General features: G+C 44.2%; 1 protein-coding gene across 2 annotated transcripts in view; it reads left to right on the forward strand.

Moving 5' to 3' along the window:
• Positions 1-15,454, forward strand: part of Unc-76 (fasciculation and elongation protein Unc-76) — a 169,548-nt gene that overhangs the window by 124,885 nt on the left and 29,209 nt on the right. For both annotated transcript variants that reach the window (XM_067155549.2, XM_067155548.2), the window contains exon 2: positions 9,942-10,050. In XM_067155549.2, the coding sequence (XP_067011650.1) occupies positions 9,942-10,050 (109 nt within the window). The remainder of the gene's footprint in view (positions 1-9,941; positions 10,051-15,454) is intronic.

Raw genomic sequence — 15,454 nt, forward strand, 5'->3', positions numbered from 1 at the left:
GGCCTTTCCTATCCCATCGTCGCCATAAGACATATCTGTGTCGGTGCGACGTAAAGCAAATTAAAAAAAAAATCTCTCCTGATTTTATGGTGAACGTGCATTCTGTAACACAGAGACTTTCTGCCGTTATTACTCTTGTTATATCTAATTTGATTAAAAAGATTTTTCTTATTATAGGCATCCTTACGCAGTTGGTACGCTAATTCCATTTTTTTAGTTCTTGTGTTCGCTTCATTGTCTAGTTCATTAATTTAAATACATTATTATTATTACTATTATTATTATTATTATTATTATTATTATTATTATTATTATCTACTATTTACTGATCATACCTTGTTGAAATTATCTCTTCGCATGAATGTATTCGGGGAAAATTTTAACAACTGATAAGTTGATCTTAACAACATTTCGGTCCTGTATCATGCACTCCACCCAGCTATTCTAATTTCATTACCTACAGTGTATGTTATTATTCTCGACTGCCCTGGGGTATAACTGGACGGATGTGCGCAGTTTTGTCCCTCACTAATTGAAGCTACAAGATGAACAATGGGAGTAATTTGTGCTAACATTCCCATCACGTCACACGGAATGACCTTGCGGCCAGCCTTCACGGCCCACTAGACACGTGGTGTACGTGAACGGTAACCCAACACCCACTAGTTTCACAGAGTACCGTCATATCAGCAACTGAACGAACGGACACAGACCTGCCATCAGCGTGCTTAGTTCAGTTCTGGTCTGCCGGCTCGACAGGTGCTGGACGTTTACCGCTCGGCTGAGTGTGACAGGGCGCGCGCGTGTCGCAAAACACCGCCTACTAGATAACGACATGAACTGCTTCCTCATTGGGATCGTTTTCATGGTCCTCTGCGTTCCACAACTTGAACGTGATGAGACAATAATGTGTGTCTGTGACGAAAGGAAGGGAGAGGGACATGGAGGGAAAACGCCAGCTGAATTCAATGTCCCGAGCGCCAAAACAGCCTCTGCTGTCTGCCGATGGACAGTAGCGGACTTCCGCTACACATGGTGACAAGTTACCCAAGCAGGGGTAGTAGGCTACAAATACGCGCGACGCGGACAAAACTCGCCCGGTATGGTTCAGTAGGTCTACCAACTCGCTGTCCTTGTCCCAGTTCAACGCGCAGTGGTCGCGAACCGGCTGAAGAAGCCAGACGAAGGTTTCAGGATCAACTCCACACACAGTCGTTTAGTGTTCAGGAGTACTTAGGTACGAACTGAGACACATCTCAGTAGACAAGTTGGTACACCATAGAATTCTGACGACGTCCAATGAAATCCAAATAAATGCGCATCATAAGGCCACAAAGAAGTTCACTCAAGGTTTTTGGTTGCCAAACCGTAAGTCGTACTCTCCCACCTCTGCTGCGATGCCCCTGTAGGTGGGGACGGTAAAATAACATCCACGGTACCCCCTGTCTCTCGTAAGAGGCGACTAAAAGGAACCCCAGAGACTCTTAATTGGGGCAGCGTGGGTTGGCGACCACGGGGCTCTCAGCTTAGTCCTGGCACTGCTTCCACTTGGGCCGGGCTCATCACTTTCATCTATGCTATCCAACCTCTCTTGGTCAACTTTTGTTCTTTTCCGACCCCGACGGTATTAGGTTTTCAAGGCCTAGCGCGTCTTTCATTTTCACGCCCCTGTGTTTCTTTTACCGATATCTTCATGTTTCGAAATGTCGTACCTTTTCCATTTTTCTGCTGATTAGTGTTAATGAGAGGATGGTTGCCCAGTTGTACTCCCTCTTAAAACAATAATCACCACCTCAGCTGCGAAGGGAACGTGCTCCAGTCAGGGAGTATAAGAATATAGCTGCCAGCCCTTATCTGTTTATTCATGAGGATAATGCAGGCAATGAAGTAAACAGGTTCCGATCTAGAGAACCTCCAATCAAGACAGCTAAACACCTGGCAGGTAGATACTAACTTTCACATCAATCTGGCCTGGAACGGATTAACAGCTCTCCACCGCACCTGCATCGTTCCTCAGAGGCAGTGTTAAACAAACCTGATACTCTGAATTTGCCTCGCAGAACGTGGTCGACGCTGAACAGGATCAGAACAAATTCTTATAGATGTGCTCACCCGATGTACAAGTGGGGAGAAAATCCTGAGGTCAACATGCAAATGCGGTTCACTGACAAACGATCAGACAGGATATTTTCTGGATTTTTTGGATGCTACTCTAGACGCTGTACAATTTATAAATAATTTAGACATTAATTTGGAACTTTTTCTTTCTTTATGTTGCATGTTAGTAATTTTTGGAATTACATACGCTAGATACATAATTAAATATCACTTTTTTCCGCAGCGGTGGGCATTCAGTTCATTTCGCATGTGATCTTATATTAACAGTAATCGAATGTAAATTACATTTGTCTTGATTTGCATTCAAAGCAGCCTAAGAATCGCCCAATATACGTGCATTACAATTGAGGTGCTCTCTTGCAAACACCACTTAAGTAATTTTAGCACTTCTTGTTTTTGTGCAAAAAAAATATTGTTAGAATGGCATGCTCGTGCGTCTCCAAATGTAAATTGGGCGTGACTTCAATGCTTTTTGACGGTTTTATACTGGAGCACGAACACGCCATTCTAACAATAATATTTAACACAAAAACAAAAATGTGACTTAAGTGCAATTGTGATTCTTAATCCATTCAACTGCTTGTTGTATAACACAAGAGTTCTGTTTGAAATATTTGACATAAAATACAGATAATAGTGTGTGTTGTGGGTACCTACAGGGTTTGTATTTACATGGAAGGTGAATTGAAAGGAAATGAATACCTACAATCTGTTTTCCAGTCAATGACCGGGTCAGGGATGGAATGAATGAAGCCTCCATCTTGCGGCGGGGGTAGGAATTGTGCCGGCTGCCGTAGCCTATCGCACTCCTCTGGAGCAATGATTAATGACTGACAGATTAAATGATATGATAGTGGAGAGTATTTCTGGAATGAAAGATGACACGGAAAACCGGAGTACCCGGAGAAAAAATGGAAGGTGAATTATATTCTCATAATAATTAGGTAAGTGCAGCCTCCGTGGCTCAGACGGCAGCGCGTCGGCCTCTCACCGCTGGATACCGTGGTTCAAATCCCGGTCGTTCCATGTGAGATTTGTGCTGGACAAAGCGGAGGCGGGACAGGTTTTTCTCCGGATACTCCGGTTTTCCCTGTCATCTTTCATTCCAGCAACACTCTCCATTCTCATTTCATAGCATCTATCAGTCAAATCACTTTGGGAGTGGCGACCCCATCGTACTAATAGCCTATATCTGCTTCATTCATTCCATCCCTGACCCAGTCAATGACTGGAAAACAGGTTGTAGGTTTTCATTTTTCAATAATTAGGTAAGATGGTAAACACGAATGTTCATTTCTTGTTCGACTGTACAGTATTTTCAAACTACTACATCATACAGATATATAGATTGCCTGTCATGGTGGTCCCATGGTGTAGGGAAAGCATATCTGGTCAGAGGTCTGAGATTGAATCTTGATTGAACAAGGGTTGTACGCTAGCTCAGAGGGCAGGAATACGTTTCACTCAGCGCCATGAGAACAGCCAGGGAGCAGTCGTTATATGAGACAATGGACCCGGTTATGAAATGCCAAGCAGTAGAAAAGAGGATGTCTCCAAGCTGGCCACGTGCCATTCTAATATCTGATTATCATTGGGCTGGACACAGTAGGCTTGGCAGGCCTAAAATACTTCATCAAGAAGAATTATACGTTTATGTTGTTCTAGTCAAAGAAACAACACCAAGTTACTGCATCTTAGATCACACACAGCACCGAGAAAGCCTCGACACGCAACAAACGGCAAGAAAATTCGGGGGGGTTGTAAAATGCACACACTTTGCAGGTAGGCTTATACGACATGAATGAAGTGTAATTTGCACATATAGACTTTGGATATGTAATCTGCACACATAAACTTATCAGGTAATAAAAGGTCGTACGTAAATAGGGCAGAGAACTTAAGGCGTTTATTTTCTTTCAACAATACTCATACCGAGTAGAGCCTCCGTGGCTCATGCGCCGGTCTTTCACCGCTGGGCTCCGTGGTTGAAATCCAGGTCATTCCATGTGAGATTTGTGCTGGACAAAGCGGAGGCGGGACTGGTTTTTCTCCGGATATTCTGGTGTTCTCTGTCACCTTTCATTCCAGCAACACTCTCCACTATCATTTCATTTCATCAGTCAGTCTTTATTCATTGCCCCAGAGGAGTGCGTCAAGCTTCGGCAGTCGGCACAGTTCCTATCCTCGCCGCTAAATGAGGGCTTCATTCGTTTCATTCCCGGCCCGGTCGAATGACTGGAAACGGGCTGTGCCTGCTCATAAAACTCATTCTCAGCTAGTGGCTGCGTGGTTTAGGTCACGTAGTTGTCAGCTTGCGTTCGGGAGATAGTGGGTTCGAACCCAACTGTAGGCAGGCCTGAAGATGGTTTTCAATTTTCACACCAAACAAATGCTGGGGTTGTACCTTAATTAAGGCCACGGTCGTTTCCTTTCCGACTGGGCGAGTTGGCCATGCTGTTAGTACTGCGCAGCTGTGAGCTTGCGTCCGGAAGTTAGTGGGTTCGAACCCCACTGTCGGCATCTCTGACGAGGTATTCCGTGGTTTCCCATTTTCACACCAGGCAAATGCTGCGACTGTACCTTAATTAAGGGCACGGCCGCTTCCTTTCCACTCCGAACCCTTTCCTATATCATCGTCGCCATAAGACCTAGGCCTATTTGAGTCAGAGCGACGTACAACAAATTGGAAAAAGAAACCACTTTTCTATTTGCGAAGTCCGGCTCCTTGGCTAAGTGGTTAGCGTGCTGGTCTTTGGTCACAGCGGTCCCCACAGGGTCGGGAAATTTAACCATCATTGGTTAATTTTGCTGGCACGGGGGCTGGGTGTATGTGTTGTCTTCGTAATCATTTCATCCTCATGACAACGCGCGTCAAATCAAAAGACCTGCTCCTGGCGATGAGGATGATTACCTTGTTGTACTTCCTCTTAAAACAAAAATCACCACCACCACCACTGAATATGTTCTCGGACACTCCCGGCACTAAAAGCCATACGCCATTTCCTTTCCCTTTGCGAAAATCAAATGATCATGGCCATCCATGACATAGCCTGCACGGTTGCTAGGAAACAATACTTTACATCACTGCCTGCACGGTTGCTAGGAAACAATACTTTACATCACTAACTGCACGGTTGCTAGGAAACAATACTTTACATCACTGCCTGCACGGTTGCTATGGTTACACTTCCGTCACACATTTTGTCGCGTTACGTAAACGCAAATTTTCGGAAGATCCCCAGCCATAAGACGTATTTTGAAAAAAAAGTATTCGATATCAAAACTTGCTGCCATGATCCCGGCAATGTCCCGTTCGAACATATGTTTCACTTTTATCTGTTTGCATCCCCGTCAGAAAGACGAAAACTCTAAGAAACGAGATATCCATTTCCGAAGGTGTGCGTGGCCCTGCGTTCACCCAGCCTATTCCAAAAATCAGTGTTGCCAACACTGTGAGAATGAAAACCGCTAATTGACTGTCCCAATTCCGCTAGAAATCTGCTAGATTCTTCAACATTTAATTTAATAACAAATAAAATGTGCAATTTTGCATGTTGTTTCCCCAGTCTGAACGAAGCTTAATAGCGCATAGAATTGAGAATGGCTGCAATAGCAGCACTTAGTTAAAAGAGAGTATGATTTATTAAATATAAGATAATCTAGGGCTTAACTGCTTACAGCTTACTGTCAAGCTATACCCTCTTAATCAGTGCATTATAAACAGGGTACTACAATCACCCGGCATTAGGATGCTATTACTACGTAAAAATTTGTTCCGCGGATTTTTAAGACTCCAACATCTGTTGATTCGTCAATGAGTTTTTCAACTCATTTATGAAATGAGGGCCAAGTGTCTTTTAATTATTTCAATATACTTTGTTCTATACATCTGAAAATCTCTGGCAACAACCGAGTCTGTAAACATCGTCTTGCAAACTTCGGCAAAGTGATTAGTGGTTAATAAACTACAATGTTCCAGAATAAATACACTTGATATTTAGACATGCGCATACAGTAAGCACAACAAGTCATTAAGGTAGAGGTAATATAAATTGATGAAGTAAATCTTTTAAACATCAAAAAACACAGAATGCAAGTCCAACACACTGACGAAAATCACTAAAATACTAAATATTTTAAAAAATATGACCCCTGTGGTGCTGCTGTAGAATGACGCAGTACCACGTAGACACCAGTGATGAACTGAACTATTACATACACACTCACAAAGGAAAACTGATCTCGTCCAGTATAAAAAGCAGTAGGTACTTCCCAATTACATGAAGGTGATTTACAAGCTCGACCCGACGGAATGGAGAGACAACTTTAGTGGTACTTCCCCCGGGGACTAGGTACATTCTCATTTCCCCCCCACTAATTTGATTCAGTAGTATTTATGCCATAAATGTGTGGCATTACGTTTACATTTTACAAAGCCACTTAAAAATCCTCTGACACATCAAAATTCCGCTAGCCGCTAAATGAAATTTTTCTCCGCTAGAAGGATTTAGAATCCGCCAGATTTAGCGGGAAATCCACTAAGTTGGCAACACTGCCAAAAATGAGTACCAGGTTAATTCATGGGGGCAAGCAAAGACGGCCCGGCGTAGAGCTAAGCGCTACCTCACCAAGTGCCGAGTTTAGGGATAACAGAAGCCTTTATCTTCCACTACTTCCAGGGCCTTCATGGCCTGTATGTTTATATCTTCATATAGAATCTTAACTCCACTACTAGCTGTGTATTTTGTGGTAGCCCCATTATTACTTCGCAGAACGCCTAATTTTTTACTGCCGTCTTTCCTTTCTGTCTTACCTTAGTTTATCTTTAGCTGCTAACTGTGGACTTCCTTGTGCTAACAGGAAACTAATTTATCATGCTGCAGAGAAGACATCAGTGAGTGCTCAATGATGCTAATTTATTCCTAGGTTGTTCTGAAGTTTGCATTTGTCAACACTGGAAAGAAAGAACATCAGTCTCATATTTAGATTTCGAGTGAGTCAGGGATCGTCAATGACAGTGGAACCTTGCCTAATGTTAGCATAAGCTATGATAACAGTATACATCATTAATGCTTATGTTAACGTTTCAAGGTTCAAGGAATATAGTGTGACGATACCTAAACACAAATTAAATACGTGTCAAGGAAAGCTTCCAGTTGTAGTGTGTTTAACTCGATTAGTCGTTCCCTTCTGTCACTAAGCTTCTAAATGCAAGATAGTGGGTTCGATCATAGTTGATTTTGGTTGCAATTGAGTTGTTTAAATGCAACTAGCTTCTGTTCCCGAGGGAAACTATTCCTAAAATATATCATGACAATTCGAGGGTGATCGACTATTTTATGTCGCTACGTCCATCTAAGGAACGCCTTTGAACTTATTTATTATTATGTTTCTCCCCACTTTCTCTTCAATCCTTCACAGACTTCCTTTCTGCGTTCCTGTATATTTTTTTTTAGATTTCTCTGCAAATTTATAGCTTATTAAGCTCCTATATTTTCTTCTATTTTGAATTATTTCCTCGGTAATACAAATTTCTTCTCAATCTTTGTTGATGCTCTTAGGGTTAGTTAGGTTTAGAAGCAAGGTTCCTTGCCGTTTATTCATATCAGATATTGTTAGGTGCAAGCCCTCTCGTAGCCCCCTTCGGTATTTCCTGGAAAGGGTTAGTGAATCAGACCGTAGACCTCCCATCCGGCCTGGAAGGCATGGCCGGCCTCTGCCTGCATTGTGCTTTCCTTAGTTTCCAAGTGTGCCCTCTGGAAGGTGCAACGAGGATGTTCCGTCTTTAGTCGAGCCCCTAAGTCTGTAGTACTCTACCATCAGGATGTAAAAAGGTGGCTTGCCGCAAAGTCAGTAATGGGAATAGTTGGACTGGGACGGCAGTAGTGCTGTGTCCCACCATAGCCTGAGTATCGTCGTGCTGAAGCACAGAGTAAGTACTGTATGTATACTGCCTTGGAGTACTGTCTCTCTCTCTCTCTCTCTCTCTCTCTCTCTCTGTGTGTGTGTGTGTGTGTGTGTGTGTGTGTGTGTGTGTGTGTGTGTACAGCCTTGTAGTACTAACTTGAGTACTTTTTGTTTACTGCCTTGGAGTACTAACCGGAGTATTGTGTCTGTGTGTACTACCTTGGAGTACTGTGCGTGTACTGCCTTGGAGTACTAAGTGGAGTATTGTGTACTCTCGAGGACTGTAGACCGTCGTGGAGTCAGTGTGGGGAACACCTGACGTGAGAAGAATTGTCATTGTTATGAGGAATGTTGTAGTGCTGTTGAGTTGTTATTGTATGACCGCTGTTTAGTTGTCATTGTTAACTTGTTCACTGTGTTGAACGTTGAGAGTAGTGGAATCTCTCTGGAACAGTTATGCATTGTGGTGGCCAATACAATACCCCTGTGTTCGTAGCCGTTTCGATACAAGCACTTACGAATTACAATGCGAACTTGCGAAGAGTCAGCATTCACTATGACTATAGGCCTACAGACTGCCACAATCTTCGATGTAAGTGATATTTTTGTTTATAATTCCCAAATAATTGGACACTGACATCTGCAGGAAAGTCATTTTTGAGAATAGAGCATTTGGCACACATCATTTTAACCGTCTTGCAGGTGTTTTTTTTTAATGACTGGTCACAAACAGCAGTAATCCCGAATGTTCAGAGACTTCTATCTCTGAAAATTCCCTGATAATAAAAAAGTGTCTTAGGCATTGGCATTTCCTACACGGATGTTATTTAGTTAGATTTTAGAAGTTAGAGACTATCTGAGTCTGCGCTTTTCGACACAATTACCAAAACTATTCTCCTAGGAATATTTCCACTATAAAATATTTATTAGTGAAAAATGCTTAGAAAAGTCAAAAGACACTCCAGAGAACAATCTCGCGGTCCGGTTCTTTCTGTTTTAACACACACCACCTTACCCAAATTCATCTGTTGCGCCGCCTGAAGATTTCCTATGTTCGACTTATGTTTTTCTTGGTATCCGTTACACCAATAATGTATTTTATTGTAAAGTGAATACATTTTTTCACATAAATATGTCTTATGGGTTAGGGTCATCTGATAATAACTTGCGTCACGAAATTAGTGATACAAAATGTGTGACGCGATGATACCTAGCAACCGTGCAGGCTGTGATGTGAGGTACTGATAGACGGCCATGACTGAGAGATATATTATCAAAGAGGGTCGTTACAGTACAAAGGGTCGATGTGATCTTGCAGGCTGTGATGTGAAGTACTGGTGGATGGCCATGACGGAGAGACATCCTTATGAGTTTCATTTATTGAAAGTATGATCATTTGTTTTTTTCCCAAAGGCGAATTTGACACCATTTTTTGTGGGAATTCTTTGTCATTCCCGGCAGCCACACTGGTTTGGGGAATGGAAAAAGTGATGTTATTCGTAAGTTCGATGTAACAGACATGGTAGTGAGAATTATTGCTGGCACAAAAATGTGGGAAAATGGCAGGAGGGTGTTTGGTATAAGGCGATATAAACGCTACCTAAGTTAGGATTAAACTCTATGGATGAGGTTGTACGTTTAAACCGGCTTCATTTGTGGGGTCATGTGATACGAATGGAGGGGGACAGGTTCCGTAGGAGAATAATGGGCTCGGAGATAGAGGGCAAGAGAAGCAGAGGGAGAGCAAGACGTTGAAGGTTATTGATTAAAGGTGCTCAAATAAGCCAGGGCACAGAGTTAGTTGTTGCAAATAGAGGATTGTGGAGACGCATGGTTGTAACAATCAATAATTATTATCTTTATTCTCATACCGTATTCCGAGCCAACCTATTAAAGCTTACTCTCTTTTGTTTCAGGATGTGGTGGACCATCACCGGAAACTTCGGAAATATCCTTCCAATAGACTGGTCCAAGTCGTACGCTCGCAAGCTGCACATGCCAGCTTTAAACCTTAACGAGACTAAGGTAAGATGATCATCACAACTACCAGAACATGCGAGACGACTGACAAAAATAAGGACAATTGAACTAGGCAGAAGTGTGACTGAACGGGTGGCTACATTTCTAGAAAGCAGAACTCAGAGAATTAGAATAGGAAAAGTATTGTCTGATCTGTAATGATTAAGAGGGGAGTTCCACAAGGCGGTACTATTGGACCTATGTATTTTCTTACACTCATATATATGTAAATTGGTATGAGTAAAGAAGTGAAATCACAGATAAGGATTGTTGTGGATGATGTTATACTGTATAGAGTAATAAATATGACTGTGATTGGGATTGTGAGCGACTGCAGAAAGACCTCGACGATGTCGTTAGAAGGAGGGATGAAATGTCAGCTTGCGAATGTCACGAAGAGGAAACGTCCTCTCAGTTTTCATTGCCGTGTTGATGGGGTGAAAGTTCCTCATGGGGATCAATGCTAGCTTAGGTTGCACGTAATATTGTAGACCTCTTGGCTTGTAAATAAATATCCACAGCCTGTTTCCAGTCATTTGACCGGGTAAGGAATAGAATGAACGAGTCCCCCAACTAGCGGAGAGGATAGGAATCATGCCCGTCCCACTCCTCTGGGGCAATTATTAATGACTGACAGATGAAATGAAAGGATATTGGAGAGTGTTGCTGGAATGAAAGATTACAGGGAAAACCGGAGAAAAACCTATCCCATCTCCGCTTTGTCCAGCACAAATCTCACATGGCGTATCCGGGATTTGAAGCACGACACCCAGCGGTGAGAGACCGGCACGCTGCCTCCTGAGCCACGGAGGCTCATCTCTTGGCTTATGATCACAAAATTTAAGTTACATTAAACTGTAAAATTGAACGTTGTTGTTGGGTTGGAACACTGGATGTAATGAGATTTCCGAAATAAAACCCCGCTGACGGCTATGATTGATACTACGCCAAGTCTTCAAGGTCTGAATCCGTGGTTAGCCGGTTCAAATCCCGTTGGAGGAAAAGAAAAATCACCATCAGAATGTTGGCTGGCAGGGTAGGAGCCTGGATTTAATTCCAAGCTTCGCCGCAATGATCGTACCCAGACACACAGGAAGCCCATGGGCGTCTAACAGAAAGACCTGCATCAGGCGAGCCGAACATGTCCTCCCACCCCCCGGATCTAAAATCCATTTGTTAAATAAAATCCGAAATAAAGCAACACTCTCCATTAACAGGATTTTTTGGGATGGCCACATGCTACTGCCTGCAAGATGAATAGAAAGTAACTGGCTGCTCTGCTGCAAGTAACATTTAGCACAGAATAACCACAACCCTGTGACTTAGCTGCAGTGAGGCTGACTATCCCACAGTTTTTCCCACTAATACAGTAATCATCATCAAACTCCTCCTGTAATCATTTCTCTCTGACCTCCCTTGGTTAACTCTTGTTGTCTTGCAGTCTCAGTGGTATTAGCAACGGAAGATCCAGTGCGTCCTTAATTTCCTCATATTCTGCGCCCCTTTCTTTCTCCAACACGCTCAATTTTCTAGTGGCGTGAATTCTTCCTATATCCTCGCCAGGCAGTGTTTTGAGAGGCTAAATAACCTTGCTGCCTTGGCCCGTACCAACACCAAGATAGCCAGTGTCCATTTCCAACCGGCAAACGAATATGAGAGCACGTAACAAGCCAGTGTTTTATCCTCGAAGTACCTCAGATGTTTATAGTAGTTACTTTGAATTACAATCGTAATTCACTCCTGAAGTGATAGCGAAAGCTTGGAATGTAATATTTTTCAACCCACCCAGTATACTATCCATTCATTTGAAACACCCCTGTGTCTACTTCCAGGAAGCGGCTGGCTTCCGGACGATAAAACCCCATTAATCGTTAGTCGGATAGCTGATGTTGTTCAGGGTCACTGATTAATGAGATTAGGATATTTGTGTGCTTTGAGCGAACAAAATGACACCTCTGTACAGGCCATGAAGGTCCCTGAAGGAGTGGAAGGTAAAGGTTTCCACTATCCGAAACTTGCGGATCAGAGGCAAAGTATCGATCTCCTGATCACAATATATCGAATTCAAAGGCGGTAACGATAGTGGAAATTTTTAAGGCCCATTCGATATTTCATATCTTACAGTTCTTCTTCTTTACTACCGGTTTTCCCACGTCCTAGTGGGGTCACAGGTGCGAACTGTGTCTCCCTGTTTTACAGTCGACTGCCGTTCCTGATTTCAACTTTATGTGGAGGTATGTGTTCACTACTGCCTGTTCCTGTGGTGGTGGTAGCGCGGTGTGTTGTGTTCTGTTCTGTACATAGGGTGGTCGGAAATAACGTGAACCGGTATATAAGCGTTAGAGGTTGGTCATACTGATACATAATTTGAAAAACAAAATCCGATATCTCGCGCTGTTGTCATTTTATCAGCTGCTGAAGTGTCCGGCTCCATGGCTAAATGGTTAACGTGCTGGTCTTTGGTCACAGGGGTCACGGGTTCGATTCCCGGCAGGGTCGGGAATTTTAACCATAATTAGTTAATTTCGCTGGCACGGGGGCTGGGTGTATGTGTGGTCTTCACCATGTCATCCTCATCACAACGCGCAGGTCGCCTACGGGAATCAAATCAAAAGACCTGCTGCACCTGGCGAGCCTAACTTGTCCTCGGACACTCCCGACTCTAAAACCCATACGCCATTTTTTTTTTTTTTTTTTTTCTGCTGCTGAAGTTAGTCAATCAGATCGCTTCGCGGGAGAATTCAAATGGGCTTTGCGAGGTGGTGTTTGCTAAATCTCCACGTGGCTTGAAGACTGGCTTGAGAGGATCAATCGGAGGCTTCCGTTGCAATGTGAGTCCAAGTGTGCTGCACGTATGCCACACGGCTGCTTATATAACATCTCCGTAAATAACCAATGCCAAAAAATCAGTCTCAAACACAAACACGCCATGGGCTAGAATATTCCTTATGCTTTTGCGTTCTTTTTTTTTTTTTTTCAATATGTTTGACGTCTGCTTTTATCCGCTTTCCCACCCGAAAGGCTGACGTTCGAATCCCTGTGTTAAGATTTTAATCTTAAAAAAACAAATAGTGGCATGATGGACATCCAGCCTAAAACCCTGGACCAAGTTGGGAGGCTCCAGAAACCGCAGAAATAAGTGGGAAAAGTGGAAGAAAGTTTGTCCGCCTCCTTGGATGAATGAAATGAAATGGTGTATGGCTTTTATTGCCGGGAGTGTCCGAGGACAAGTTCGGCTCACCAGGTGCAGGTCTTTTGAGTTGACACCCGTAGGCGACCTGCGCGTCGTGATGAGGATGAAATGATGCTGAAGACAACAGATACACACAGCCCCCGTGCCAGCAAAAATTATTAAAATTCTCGACCCTGCCGGGAATCGAACACAGGACCCCTGTGACCAAAGACCAGCCATGGAGCCTCCTTGCCTGAATGGTCAGCGTACTCGCTTTCGACTCAGATGGTCCCGCGTTCGTTTCTCGGACGGGCCGAGGATTTCAAGTGTGTATGGTTAAATCCTCTGGCTTGGGGACTGAGTATTTGTGTTCATCTCAATATGCATATGCTCCTATAAATACACCAAACTACCACAGAAATACGCAACAGTGAATACAACCCACCACATAGATTGGTACCAGGAAGGACATCGGGCCATCAGCGTCGTCGTATGGCCTCAACGCCATCTAGGCTGCCTGCGCATCAGTTTTAAACTTCCCGTTTTACTCTACCAGATGGCAGAGTAAACCAGGCCTCTGTCGGGGGGGGGGATCAATAGCTGAGTTTTAATTAATTTTACCACCTGTGGGTGGGGAACGCAGATGAAGAATACACCCACGATATCCCCTGCCTGTCCTAAGAGGCGACTAAAAGGGGCCCCAGGTTCTCTCAACATGGGAGCGTGGGTTGGTGAACATGGCGACAAATGCGCATCGTTGTGCCCGATGACGTTGGGTTAACAGTGGCACCGGCTCCCATACCCCATAGAACCCATGTTCCTACGGATTGTCCACAGGGAGACGTGTCTAGCACGGCCTGTGTTGAATTGAGCCGTGATTTGTTGCACGGTTGCCCATCTGTCACTATTGAAAATCCGTCTCAGATGTCGCCAGTCACGGTCATCGAGGGTGGCTGGACGGCCGGTCGTTCGTCTGTTGTGGACGGTCACACTCGCATTCAACCATTCACGATTCACCCTGGACACGGTTGATCGCGTGAAGCCGAACTCCCGCACCACTTCCGAAATCGCACTTCCCATCCGTCGGGCACCGACCACCATACCCCGTTCGAACGGTGTCAACTCACGACGACGTTCCATGTTACACCTGTCACATGCACACCCACTGTTCACAAGGTCTCCTATACAACTGCCGCTGGCACAGGGAGCGTGTGGTGCGCAGACAACACACCTGCGCATCAGTGCTCCGCTATCCCATGACATTTGCTCAGTCAGTGTATTTTGGCGCTTCTGTATTGCAGGTACCTGTTCTATTCTTTTCGAATGATATTATACTGAGCGTGGCAGTAGTCATTATTGTTTTAAAAGGAAGTACAACGAGGTAACCATCCTCTCTATAACAGTAATGAGAAAGAAAAAATGGAAAGGATCCGACATTTCGAAAAATGAAGTTACTGGCCAAAGAGTGCGGGTCCATGACTAAATGGTTAGCGTGCTGGCCTTTGGTCACAGGGGTCCCGGGATCGATTCCCGCCAGGGTCGGGAATTTTAACCATCATTGCTTAATTTCGCTGGCGCGGGGGCTGGGTGTATGTGTCGTCGTAATCATCATTTCATCCTCATCACGACGCGCAGGTCACCTACGGGAGCTAAATCAAAAGACGTGCACCTGTCGAGCCGAACATGTCCTCGGACACTCCCGGCATTGAAAGTCATACGCCATTTCATTTCACCGGTCAAAGAAAAACAAGGGCCACGAAGGGCGTGAAAATGAAAGATTCCCCAGGCCTCGAATGCTCTAATACCGTCGAGGTAGGAAAAAACCAAGAGTTGACCAAGGGAGATCGGATAGGAGAGATGAAAGTGAGGAGCCGGGCACAAGTAAGGGGAAGCAATGCCAGGACTCAGATCAAGGCCCCGTGGTCGCCAACCAACGCTCCCAAGCTGAGAGCCCCTGGGGGAACCTTTTAGTCGCCTCTTACGACAGACAGGGGATATCCTGGGTGTTATTCTACCGTCCCAACTCACAGGGGGATTATTCTGGGGAGAATGGTCGGTCAGGTACCTTCCGCCCCATTTATTAAAATTGGTTCTTATGATGTATGCTAGCTTTTATTTATCTGTCTAGAAAGGCCATTTCCTTGTGGGACAGCCGGATGTGCTCCTTGCTGTCAGCCATAATCGACGTGTTGTTTACCTTCATTATTGCCCAGTGTAGAAAGTAGTCGACTGCTTATC

This window comes from Anabrus simplex, chromosome 11 (assembly GCF_040414725.1).
Source record: "Anabrus simplex isolate iqAnaSimp1 chromosome 11, ASM4041472v1, whole genome shotgun sequence".
NCBI lineage: Eukaryota > Metazoa > Arthropoda > Insecta > Orthoptera > Tettigoniidae > Anabrus > Anabrus simplex.